The 12792-nt window shown below is 50.8% G+C and overlaps 1 protein-coding gene across 1 annotated transcript; it reads right to left on the minus strand.

The window, feature by feature from the left end:
• Positions 1-848: 848 nt before the first annotated feature.
• Positions 849-8131, minus strand: FMO1 (flavin containing dimethylaniline monoxygenase 1). Its single transcript, XM_062581667.1, has 9 exons — positions 8009-8131; positions 6835-6975; positions 6506-6694; positions 6259-6421; positions 5545-5687; positions 4973-5172; positions 4036-4391; positions 3138-3210; positions 849-1969 (listed from the first exon to the last, which is right to left on the minus strand). Exons 2-9 carry the CDS (start codon positions 6958-6960, stop codon positions 1627-1629), a joined length of 1593 nt encoding a protein of 530 aa, XP_062437651.1. The 5' UTR covers positions 6961-6975; positions 8009-8131; the 3' UTR covers positions 849-1626.
• Positions 8132-12792: the final 4661 nt, after the last annotated feature.

Below are 12792 nucleotides of genomic sequence, written 5' to 3' on the forward strand. Positions count from 1 at the left end.
TACAGCCCCAGCTCGCTGCTGTTCCCAAACCCCCGACCTTTATCCCCGTGCTCCTATACTCACGCGCTCTTTCTCTCTGCTGTTGCATTTTAAAATGCTTGCAGAAAGAAAGTTCTTTGGGCGCAGTGACCTGCGGCATAGGCAGAGCCCAGCTCACCTCCAGCCTGCCACCAGGAAGCATGTAAATCAGTTTTGGGCTGATCTCAGCAGGGCTGGAAATGGTGACACCTGTGTGTGCCTGGGACTGTCACAGAGGGATTTCTGTGCCTACCTTTAACCACCCAGGAGCTGGACATCTTACCTGACTGATCCTATGGAGTCTGGTCTAGGAGTGGTCCTTCCTCATCTCTGCTGGGACCTAGGCAGGAAATGGCATCAGAACCTGCCCTGAGCTAGACAGGGGCTCAGGGCCAGTGCGATGGGCAACCCAGTGTCCAGCTGCACTCTAATAGCCCACAGGGATGCACTTGCACAGACTCCCACAGGATCGCTTCGCTGCCCTGACTAGCTGTGACACAGCTCTGGGTGGCATCTGTGCACTAGGGCTCCCACATCCTGCTGCAGTCCTCGTCCCATGCTGTGTCTGCACCACAGGAGGTCAGTGCTGGCACTGACTCGGTGTCCCCAGGAAATCAGTAAAATCACTCCTTTTGCACGCATGTTACAGACAGCACAGAGGGGAATGAATGTGTACGCTACGACCTTATTTTTGTCCTCTCGGCACCAGGCTATAGGATGTGTGCTCACAGTGATCCAGCACTGCCCAGCCTCAGGAGGGGCCCAAGTGCCTGGCCAGCTCTCCAGGCAAGGACATGACAAGGCAGCTACCTCCGGCACAGACAGCGATCTCCTGCTGATAAAGCTTTTATTGTGCAAAAGACTCTCCATACAGAAAGCAAGCCCAGGAATTGCACCATCTTGGGGAAGCTAAGACCGCCCAGCTTTACTCAGGTCCTAGCCACTGCCTCCCGAACAAGCGCCCAGGGCGGGAGAGAGGTGAAACGCAGGGCCCTTCACTGAAAAGATGCACCAGTTCAACCCAGCTTAAGTGTTTCGGCTCCTAAGCTCTAAGGTCCTAAGAAGGTACAGCCCGACCTGCGTAACCGGTCCAGGTAGCTTCTTGCAGGACTAAAGCCTCTTTGAAAGACACCAATTCGTGGCCGATTTGCAGCAGGGCTAGGCATTTGTTTTACTTTCTGGCTGCAGGTTCAACAACAGTGTTCGAAGCAATTCTTGCAGGTTGTGTAGTCTGCCTGTAGGTCAGTCCAGTCTGGACAAGGAGCTTAGTTGGAGCTGTTCAGACATGCTTTGCAGAGTAAGTTAGCGAGCAGTGATCACACCAGCAGCAATGGGGGCAGGTCAGAGAGGAGCACGGCGACAGGGGAAAATGCTTGGGGGCAAGAAGGGGGGAAGGGTGGCATGACCAGCTTCGTCAGCTAAGCAGGCCCACAAAGATGAAGCTACAGGAGAGAGAATTTAGGTGCTATTGGTTAAAATTTTAAACTTGTTCTCCTTGTCTGTTGCAATCCCTTTCATCCTCCACGCTCTTGGCACACCCTGTGGAGCTGTCTGATCTGAGATTACATTCCCCAGGACAAAAAAACAGGCTTTTAAATCACATCAGGGCTACTGGAAAGCAAAAAACACTGCTGCCATGAGCAGAAGAAACCCAAACAGAGTAAGGAAAGATGGCCAGGCACTGGAAGAGCTGCTGGTAACTCGCGTTCTCGTTGGCTTCAGGATCCGGTCCCACTGGGTAAGGATGGCTTGTCGTGCCCCATCCCATTGCCCAGGGCCTTGCAGCCGGAACTGGTAGGGGGTGCAGGGGCCAAAGAAAATGGAGAGGGCCAGCTTGGGATCTCTGAAGAGCAGTGCCAGCACGTTGGGTTTCGCACCAATGAAGGAGGCAATCTCATCTGAATACACGAGGCAATCAGTTTTGAGGACTTCATCAAAGGACAGGCCAAACCTTAATGAATTAGAGAAAAGGAGGTGGGGGAGAGACTGGTGTCAGCTGGTTTAGCAGAGAGAACAGAAATCACGTACTCTTCAACTGCATTATTACTACATTTGGACATGACTGGCATCCTTTGGTAAAGGACTGGACATGAAGAATGGGAATTGAGGGCTGTCCAGTTCCAACTCCTGCCTAGAACAAACTGAGCTCATATGAAGTGATCTTGGTTCTGGTGAACACCTTCCGAGTATGCATCGTTCAACCGTTTCACAACATGGGTGTCCAGATGCTACTTCTGTGTTCACCTTGATGGATCTTTTTCCATATGACTTTCTCAAATCTGTTTCCCCCCCCCCCCGATTTTTCCTTTCCTCTCTGCACTGAAATCATGTGCTTGTGAAAAAGGTAGCAAACTTTAGTTTTCCTCTGTGGAAATAAACTTGAGTTTGGTGAAAATGTATGGAGAATTACTTCCCATTTACTATCTCTGCAGAAGCCACAGCTTCATGCCTTACCTTCATCTGGTTGAAAGAAGCCATGCTTGTTTAGTCTTGTACTGTACAGAAATTATTCTATGCAATCGGTGGCAATTCTCTGTTTCAGTCTTATTATCTTTTCTACTACGGTGATGTAAGTGAACGATGGATTAATATAGCTCCTTATTTCATGGTTTCAGCTCATTCATTTCCTAATAATTAGCCTTTGATTTGACTTTTTGACTGCCTATCAAGCACATGCCAATACAATGTCACACAATGACTCTGAGTTCTTTCCTGAGACGTGAGGCTTATTTTACTTTGTATGTACAGGTCAGGTTAATTTTTTCCTGCTGAATTACTTTACCTTTATTACCATCAATTTCTCTGCCATTTATCCCTCAGTCCCTAGGGATCACTGGCTACTTTCCCAACTCTCCAACTAAGTTTTAGTCTTGACTACACTGGATTGAGTTCTTCTTGTCACCAACATGCAAAATGTCAGTGTCAAATTTGAAGGTTACATTGGATCTCCTCAGTGCAAGCTAATAAAACCTTGGCTGGATCTGAGAGTGCCCAGCTTGCCTCCACTATATATACAAGGAACAGCTGCGGAGTTTTTGAGCCTACATATTGCTGCCTCCAAAATTTCAGGGGCTTTTCAGTCCACCAGAAGGCCTTGGGGATTGTGATGACTGTCTTACCACCGAACTTTGTTTTTCTTCTTCTCCATTACTTCATTCTCCATGACAGACCGAGGAGGCAGCTGACACAAGCCTAGAAAACAGAGGAGAGGACCTTGCAAAGTCTAACTTCTGGGGAGACTTGTGAATTCATTTAGTGGTGCAAAATACGGGAAGCTTTTCTCCAGAAGGGCAGGAATACTCAATCTCTCTGATTTAGCTTGGCAGTGGGGAATTCTGCCTGGAGTCAACTCAGCATGTTTGTACAAATTCACTGGTACTTTCTCCTAGTCTTACAGGTTAGTGCTGTCAGGACATCAGGTGATGATGGAGGAGAGGAGCATGAGATGGGCTGCACAAGCCCCAGAATATGGTCCCTAAGAGAAATCCCAGTGCTTTCCAGCACTCTGTCGAAGAGCATTGCTGCAGCCCAAGGGGAGTGTCTTTGTTTTTGTGTGTGTGTTTTTTTATTTCCTCTTAAGAACATTATTTGTCTCTGTGCTCCGAGCTCTGAAGTGTTTCAGAGAGAAAATATTTATGGGTTCAAATATGCGACTATACATCAGCTGAGTCACAGTAAGTAACCAAGGGCATGCTCTTAGCTTCCAGCAGACAGGGTTAAAAAAAGACAGGGTTAGTAAAGCATTAGCTTAATAGGCAACAACAGTAGTTTAAGGTGGATCCCATGAACTTGCATGCAGTTTGGACCAAGTGTGCAATCACATTGCTGTAGCTCAGCTGAAGTGAAATACTTGGGAAGAGGTAAGTCTGAGCCCTAGAAATGGTCCCTCATCCACTGTGAGCTTTTAGCTGTGATGTTCCCAAGCACAGAAGTTCTTCCTGGTGCATGCAGGGGACAAGATGTGCCCAGTCTAAGGTACATTTTTGCGCAAAGGAGAGCTCATGTTAACTCTCCTACCTTTGAAGACACGAGTCACCCAGCGTGCTTGCATCTCTGTCACAGGCATGATTGCTCCAAGTGGCTTGATCAGCCCAAGAACAGCCAGGGTGGGCCTCTGCAAATGAGTTGGGAACACGTATTTGTAGAGGGATGCATGCTTGTTTTCCACCTTGATATCTGCTTCTTCAAGGAATGGGAAAGAAACGTTGTAGCCTGTGCAGAAGACGACAATATCAATAGGCTCCTCTTCAGGGCAGTTGTAGAAAATGACTGAGTTTTCCTTGAACTCCTTCACGCCTGGCTTTATGGTGATCTTCCCCGTGAGGATATAGCTTGGCAAGTCATCGTTCAACACAGGCTCACGTACCAGGCAGCTGCAGAGAGACCAAGGGGCTCTGAATGCCGGGAGACCATGAACAAGCTCTGCGCTGTACCATTTACTCCGAACCTGGGCTCTCCAGCCCCATAGCCTCATTTACTCCAAGACAAACAGTGCTGCCTCTCTCATCTCCAAACACTAGAGCGTTTCATGCTTTCCGTAGTATCACCCGGTCCCACAGCCCGATTTACTCAGGTGTATTTCTCCTTCATTCTTTCTCTGTTCCTGCCATTATTCTTTATACCTACTCTTTTCAGAGCTGATCCATGCTTTAAACCTCTTTCCTCCTCTTTTTTTCTGAGGAATTGCTTGGGAAAAACTTGTCTGGCTGTTGCTGGAGTGCTCTCTCTCTGACCTCCTAAGAGGGCTAGAGCTCACCTTCTTCAGCTGGACTATGAAACCCCCTCAGGGGTCATCCCCAGCACTGTAGTCTGAGATCATTCTGCATGTTCCCACACTTGCAGCTTTTGTGTCTGTGCTAGTCTGGCTCTGACAAGGAGCAAAGGGAACTCTCCCCATCCTCCTGCAACACAACCCCTTTGAAACCATGCTGAAGGGAAACCACCTGAGAAGTACCTGTTCTCTGGCTGAAGGCCATAGTTTTCATGCTTAAACCGCTGGTTCACCTTGTGGCTGATTAAGCCTCGTGTGAGGGCCCCTGGGAGGCTGTTCCTAACCAGACTCATAAAGCGAGTGTTGAAAATCATGTCCCATGGGTAGCCGTGGTCAAATACACGGCTGAATACCCAGGCACCTCGGCCAGTGCAAATCATCACCTGGGAAATAGCAGAGAATCAAAAAAATCAAATGAAGAATTTGTTTCTTTGCCTTTATAAAGCAACCCCAGACAAAGCACAGCACAGACAGCTACACAATGAAAAAACTGCGACAGCATCTAGGATTTGCTCCCAGCAGGAGAAAAAGGCAAAACAAAAGAGAAGAGAGCAATCATCCTTCTTTCATGGAAGATTTCCAACAGAGAAATATGGACACAGAAATACTGTCTGGATACCATGCAGGGCAGATTTGAAGAGAGCTCACTTTTCCTGCGTTGACGGCTTGCAAACAGAGCTATTGCACCCCTTGGCTGTGCACAGCAAAGCCAACGTTACCTTCCCCACACATGTCAAAGCAGCTGGCACTGGTACCTTTGCAGCTATGCGGCTGGCCTCCACGGCAATGTCCACTCCTGAGTTCCCCATGCCAACCACGAGGACTCTTTTCCCCTGAAACATGTCTGGATGCTTGTACTGCCGGCTGTGAAAGTATTGGCCTTGAAACTTCTCAATGCCTTGGGGAAAAGGAAAACTTCTTAATTACTTTAGCAAGCACGCATCAATATTTGCAGTTTTCATAGTGACAAGTGGAATAGAAACAATCCAGATGGCAAGAACAAGGAATTTCTATCAGTAGCCACCAGGGACATGAAGAAGTTCAGGACCTACGTTTCCGCTCCAAAACAAGGTCTGGGCTTTGAAAGTCTGACATATTAACTCCCCAAATGAGCTCTCTGTGGTAGCAGAAAAAAGAAATCCCCAACTCCTCGTGGTCTTCCAAGGAGGTTAAGGGCATGTTGGTGCTGCACAGTGGAGTCAGCTCTGCGTGAGGCAGGTTACCCTCACTTCGGGGGGCAGGAAGGCATCCTAACGTGGGACTGGGAAGCACGTTAGGTGAAGGTGTCACCTTGGGATGCGGCCTCTATTAGGTGGGGACGCAGAGGTTCAGAAGAGCCTGCAAACCTTTTCTCCTCTCCTGAGAGGGGCCTCAAAAGTACTTAAAGAAAGAGAGAAGACCAAACCGTCGCAAGGAACTGCTCTCGCTTCCCCCCGGGGGCTGGGGAGGGACCCGAGGGCGCTCCGCACCGGGAAAGCACTGCAGCGGGAGGGTGGGCTCCCAGAAGTTGCCGCTGCAGACCATCACGGCGTCGAAGACGTGCGACGCCCGCGTCCCGTCCGTCTCGGTGACGACGTCCCACTGGCCGGTGGCAGCGAAGTCGGGGCGCTTCCGGACGCTGACGACGGCGGTCTGTGGAGCGGCGCGGGCGTCAGCGGGCGGCGCGGGGCGCGGGCCGCCGCCCGGCCCTTCCTCCCCGCGCCCGGCCTCGCTCACCCCGAACTGGATGTGCTGGCGGAGGCCGAAGTGCTCCGCGTAGCGCCGGAGGTACTCCAGGAGGCGAGCGTGGGGCATGAACACCGGGAAGTCCTCGGGGTAGGGGAAGTCCGAGAAGGCCGACATCTCCTTCGAGGTGTTGCTGACCACCGAGGCGTAGAGGCTGGGCCTGCAATCTTCGATGCGCTCCTGGCGCCGCCGCCGTCAGCCCCGGCTCCGGCCTCCTCCCCGCCCGCCATCTTCCCCCCTCCTCCCGCCCCGGCGCCGTCCCCGCCGCCGCCGCCGTGGGGAGCGGGGCCGGGGCCGGCCGGCGTTTCCCTCCCACCCACCGTGTACCGCCAGAGCCCGCCGATGTCCTGGCTCCGCTCGAAGCAGGTGGGCGCCAGCCCCTCGGCCAGGCAGCACTTGAGGGCGGTCAAGCCGCTGACGCCGGCGCCGATGATCGCCACCCGCATGGCGACCCCTCTCCGCTGGTTAAATTAAAAATAAAATAAATTAATCAAGCCGCCGGCGCTTCGAGGCAGCCCAGTTAGCAGGCTGCAAAGCCTGGCGCTTGCCCCCGAGATCGGCTTAGTAAATATGTAGTTCAGCCATAAATTGCTGCCAATTTTTTTTTCTTTTTTTTTTTTCTTTTTTTGCTTACAGCTGTGTCTAAGTTCTCCCTCCTTATCAGTCATGCAAATATTTGGATTTCAATCTTTGGAGATCTGCCAGTGCCTTTCTTGAAAAAAGGCGGGGGGGGGGGCGTGTATTGGGATTTTACACATCGCACGGTCTTTGCATCAATAAGCTGGTCCTATGCCCTGGTCCAGACAGAAAACAACTGCTTATTTACCAGAAAAAAAAATATCAACAAGGAAAAAAAATAAGCCTGGGATACAGTTTTTTCTCTACAGCATTGATTTCCCTGTGAGCAATTTCACCCTTCAGCAGAAAGTCAACATTAAAGAATCCTTTGCTTTGCAGGTTTGAAATGAAAATTTGATATTTTTCTTTTTCAGCGCTAGTATAAGCTACTCATTATTTTATTATTATTATTATTTTTTTGGTGTGGTAAGAATACACATAGCTATGCAGAGCATCTAGCTTCCTACCCCCATGCTCAGAAGCTAGAAATAGTGTCGAGGAAACACGGCTTCAGCTAACCGTGTGCATGCTGCTACCACGCTTTCTCGTGCAAGGAGCTGCAACAGCTAACCACAAAAGTTTCTGCCATGACTCAAACCATGGGCACGTTCGGGCTGGAGATAGCAATCCACAGCATTTGTCATCTTATTTGCTCTTGGGCTGGCCCCTGGCCTGACGCTGCAGGATCTGCTTTGGGTTTTGCTCACCACCCCCCTCCAGCGGGCCCATCGGATGCCCGCGCGGCACTTCTGGGGCGCTCGCCGCACTGCAGCGGGTTTCTCATCGGATGCAGGGGATGCAAACGCCTCTGGCGCGTGCAGAGCTAACGCCCAGCGTGCCCATTAACGGCGTCCCCGTCGTGGGCTCCTGCCTTACCTCCCAGCCTTGCTCGTCACGCACGCCGTCTCTCCGCGAATTGTCCCCCGGCAGCCACGCGCGGGATTTATAGGCGATGCGGGAAGCAGGGGCAGGGGAAGGAGGCAGCTCCCTTGCCGAGTGGCTGCCCCGCGGTGATTGCACGACTGGAGCTTGCTGTGGGAGGAGCGGCCCGGACACGGACAGCTGTGCTGCGCACGGGCCAATATCTGTCGCCGTGCGGGAGCAGCGAAACGCGAGCGGAGGAAAAGTTGGCAGCCACGATAGCTGCAAGTGACTCCCCAAAAAGAATCACGGTGTTTTTCCTTCTGCAAGAAAACCAGTGCTGCTTGCGCAAGGACAGCAAACCATGGCTCACGGGAGCCCAAAGAACTCCCAAGCCCACGGGCTGGCTCCCCCCGTAGTGCCTGCTCCGTAGGAAGCTCAGTGAAACCAGATTTTGGGGGGCTGTTTCCACTTGCCTGTTGGCTGGCTACCAGAAAAGTAGCTGAAGCTGCTAACAGACTGGAGGGTTTCAGCTGGACTTTGCCCCTGGAGCGTCACAGCTGGCCTGCCCCGGTGTACGTGGAGGGCTGCGAGGGCAGCTCTGCCCGCTCCCTCCTCCAGGAGCCCACCACACGCACGGAGGGATGGCTGTGCCTGCAGCCATCCATGCTATCAGTGGGCAAAGTCCTCCTCGGAGCCAGAGGCACCTTGCACGAACAGGGAGAGACCAAAACAGTTGCAAACACATAGCAGGGTTGTAAATACAACAAAATTGGGAATGGATGTAGAAATACTAGTGCAGAACATAGCACATAGCAGCAAGATGTGCCCTAAAAGCAAACTATCATAGAAGGGGAGTGCGCAAGGGTGACTTAGGAGGAATCTTTACCCTCACTACTTAATATATGTAGGAGTGATCTGAGAGAAAGTATTAAATCCCTGCAAATGAATACAAATGGACACAGAGTCCAAGGGGAGACTGTCAGCAGAGGGCCATGCCTTTAGCAACACAGTGTTCAAAGGGACCGCAATGCTTTTGCCACAGGGTCATGGCAGATTATCTTGATGAGTGTCAGATCCCAGTGAGAGTGGGGGGTTGAAATCTCGTATTAGACTTTGCAGTATAAGACCAGGGAATAAGAGGAAAGGTGCCAGCCCCATCAAGATGGAGCATTTCCCCCTGGAGAACGTGCTCTTGGGACAATATGCCTCGACTTGGTATCAGCTCTGAGGAGGGTGTAAGAGAGCGGTCTCTCTGTAAGAGCTCTTTTGAAGCAGAGGGTGGTAAATAAAGCAGCTCCAGCCTCTGTATTTCATCAGAGATGTTCAACCTTTACTATAGCATAAAATGACCAACACTGGGAAAAGCCATCTGTTAGCAATGTGCTTTTAGTTCTGCAGACACTGGTACGAGATATACCTGCAGCTGGAAGTTGAAACTAGCAGTGGAAATGCAATGCACATTGGTAACAGTGAGAGTAACAATCCCCAGCAAAATCTTGCTAAATTTTGAGGTAGAGCCCATCATTTGGGGAAAACATGAAAACTAGCCCTAAAGTCAAAAGAGGAATTAATAATTGTGTAAAGATACTCAGCACAGCTGGCTCCCATCTGTGGTCTTTGTGCTGGGAGCAACCCCACTCTCCACAGACAAAGCTCACGGGGCAGTGTGTGGCCGTGAGTAGTGGGGGGAGGCAAGGACTGCTAGGCCAAAGGGCTGGAGCCTACCTGCTTCATGAGGTTGTCAGGGCCGCTGGCACTGCAGGGCAACCAGAGTCACCAGCAGCACGAAGGCTGCAGCTGTGGTTAGCCTCAAAGCCACATCCCTGCTCCACAACAGGGAGAGCTCGTTCCTTACCTGGGACACCTGCAAACGGGCCAATCCAGCTCAGCTGCATTAGCAGAGCCAGGAGGTGCCTGCAGGAATTTCTGCTCCTGGTGGCACCAGCATCTTCTGGGAGATCCAGAGAACCTTCTGGGAAATGCAGTAAGCCCCTAGAGAGCTCGGTGCTGCTGGTAGTCCCCTCAGGCTGGTGTGACAAGGTCCTGCTGGCTTTCCCATCCTGCTCTGGCACCGGGGTTTAGGCACACTCAGTAGGTCCTGTTTGAAAAGCCAGGTTTGGCAACTGCTCAATTGCTTTACTGAAACATAGGTGACTGGTGCCTCCCAGCTGCACTTAGCAGCAGGACAGCAATGTGGGTGTCCTCCCTCCCCTGGCAGGAGGTGTGTGAAGAAACAGAGAAATACCTGCATTTTTTTTTTTTTTCCTCAAACTTATTTCTTGCTGACACAGATAAGAGGTCACCTGCCATATAGTAATACACTTAAATGACTCAAATCCCTGTGGGAGAAAAGCAAAGCTGTAACTTCATCCCCGGGTGAATGAAAACCAAACACTAGGAATAAAAAGAGAATAAAGAAAGAGAGGTTTGTCCCCTGCGGCATTGGAGGGGATGGGGTTCACATTCCTGGTGCTGTGGTGGTGTTGGGAGCACTCAAGGAGGGCAGGTTGTGCTGTAAACTCTCCCAACCAAAGGGTAAAGGAGCCGTATCCTTCTCTTTAACAGCCCATTTGGTTTAGAGAGAGTTTTTTGCAAACGCGCTGCAGACAAACCTATAGCAGGGTTTTCCCGTGTGGTCCACAAGCTGTGGTCAGCAAGTCAGAGCCATGACTGGTGCCATCTGGAGAACAGAATGGCTCTCTGTGCCCCAAAGACCCTGTGATCCCAACCAGCCTCCTCCGTCCTACCTGGAGAATGGATCCTTTTCCAGGTATGTGATACCTTGCACCTGCATAGATGCTTACCAGCAGTTGGCAAAAAGAGTAGGAAATCCTTGAAGGAAAATATTTTGTTCCTTATTCGCTCCTGTTTCTCCAGGTTTGCCAGCAGTCATCCAAGCATCGCACACAGTAGGATCTGCACTCACGCAGCCCTACTGCAGCTGAGGAGAGCTTCCCTGAGGCAGCATTAGTGCTTTTGGAGGGTCGGTTCAGGGAAGCTGCCTAAAACAAGTTGTGTTTTGGTGTGGGAGAGTCAATGGCATAGAAATGGGGCCGGATCCCTTTGCTGCAGCCCTGGTCCTTAGATGAGATTGCTGCTGCCTGCAGCAGCAGTGGATCCAACCTACTGCTCCAACCACCCCAGATGGGGGAATTCAGTCTCTCCAGGAGTTCATGAAATGTTTTCTGAGAACTGAGAGAAGGAAAGACAGACTTAAATCTTTTTTGATGGCATGGGCAGATGGAGAGATTTAGGGGCAAGCCATGCTGTTAGCCTTCTCCTTACTGAACCCTAGAGACCCAGCCTTAGCCAGGTAATCTCTTTGGGATTTGCTTGTGGGGTTTAAAGTTTGGTTTTTGGTTGTGCCATGTGGGATTTCTAAGGTGCAGAGCCTGTCTAGAGGTGCAGGAAGGGATGTGGTTAGTTGTACTGCATAGGGCAGTGGTAGGAACATGAAGATCACTTTCCTGTAGTCTATCTCAGGTCTGTGGGAGTTGCCCTCCGTGAAGATTCCTGTAGTACAGAACAGCATCATTGGAGATGTATGGTGTGATAGCAGGGATATAATTACTGTAATTATACACACACATGCACATGCCTTGGACCCTGAAAAGCCCTTGTAAACGTGGAGTGAAATTGTGGTTGCTTTATTCACTTTTGCTGCTGCTCTGCAGGGGACAGGCTCCTGGTCCCTGCATTCTGCCATCCCTGCTGTGGCTGGCAGGGAAAGCTAGGATTTGCCTTTCCAGCCTTTCCAGCCTCTCCTGTCTGGAGACAGTCAGTGCAGAGCAGAGAGGCGAGAGAACAGCTTAGTAGTAGCTTTTGTACATTCACAGAGCTGGAAAAGACCTTCATGGCCTGGTTTTCAGACCAGAGCGTCACCTGAGAAGTGAGGATTATGTTGAACAGGATGTTTGCAAAAGATCCCACTGAAATTCAATTTTTGCATAAATATAATATTTAGCAGCTATCCCCAGCTCTAGTGAAGTTAATTTTAGGAAATATGTTTGCCTGAGACCCCTTTCTTGCCCCACAAGGCTTTAGGAGGTCAAGACTATCACTTTCGCAGCAGGCAGTCCAGGCAACAGGACATGTTTCAGGGGAAGAGTATCCTTGTGGTTGGCCTGGAGAAGGGCAGGAAGCAGACACTGCCACAGAGGCCAGCCATGGATGTTTCCAGCTCTGCTGCTTTCTAAGCAAGTAGGATCTGCTGCTGCATCCATCCGCTTTGGGGAGAAAGTTAGACCCTGCAATGCTCCCTCTCTCAAGCTATTGGGGAAAATAAGCTTTAGCCCAGGGTCAAGGTGAAGCAAAACAGAGACACGTTAAAGTGACCCATTTCTAGTTTGGGAACCTAATTTACCCTCTTCCTGCTACCCAATTTGAGATAGACAGCTGTGTTTAATCCATACCGTCATGCAGTCCCAGGAGTTTTCCAAAACACTGAAGGCTTGGTCTGGGAAAACTGCCCAGTCATTGATTTGGCCTCTAACACACGGGTGCTCCCTTCTCTCTCTGCTGGAGACGAGTGTGGGCCAGGGCTTCTGGGTGCTCTGCCAGATGTTTGACTGTAGCTACCACAGGACACTGCGTTCAGTACATGTTTCGCAACCCCGGTCAGAAACTGCCCCCTGCCCCTGGCATGAGTGCTGGTTGCATCCGGAATGAACCAGTGGTTTAGCCATACCAGCCCCAGTATGTAGCCTGTGGAAAGGTGCTGCCCTGCTGGGAAGCATTACAAGAAAGGACACGAGCCCAGTGTTGCCGAACAAGGTGAATGGAGGTAGAGCATGCTG

Source organism: Rhea pennata, chromosome 8, assembly GCF_028389875.1.
Source record: "Rhea pennata isolate bPtePen1 chromosome 8, bPtePen1.pri, whole genome shotgun sequence".
NCBI lineage: Eukaryota > Metazoa > Chordata > Aves > Rheiformes > Rheidae > Rhea > Rhea pennata.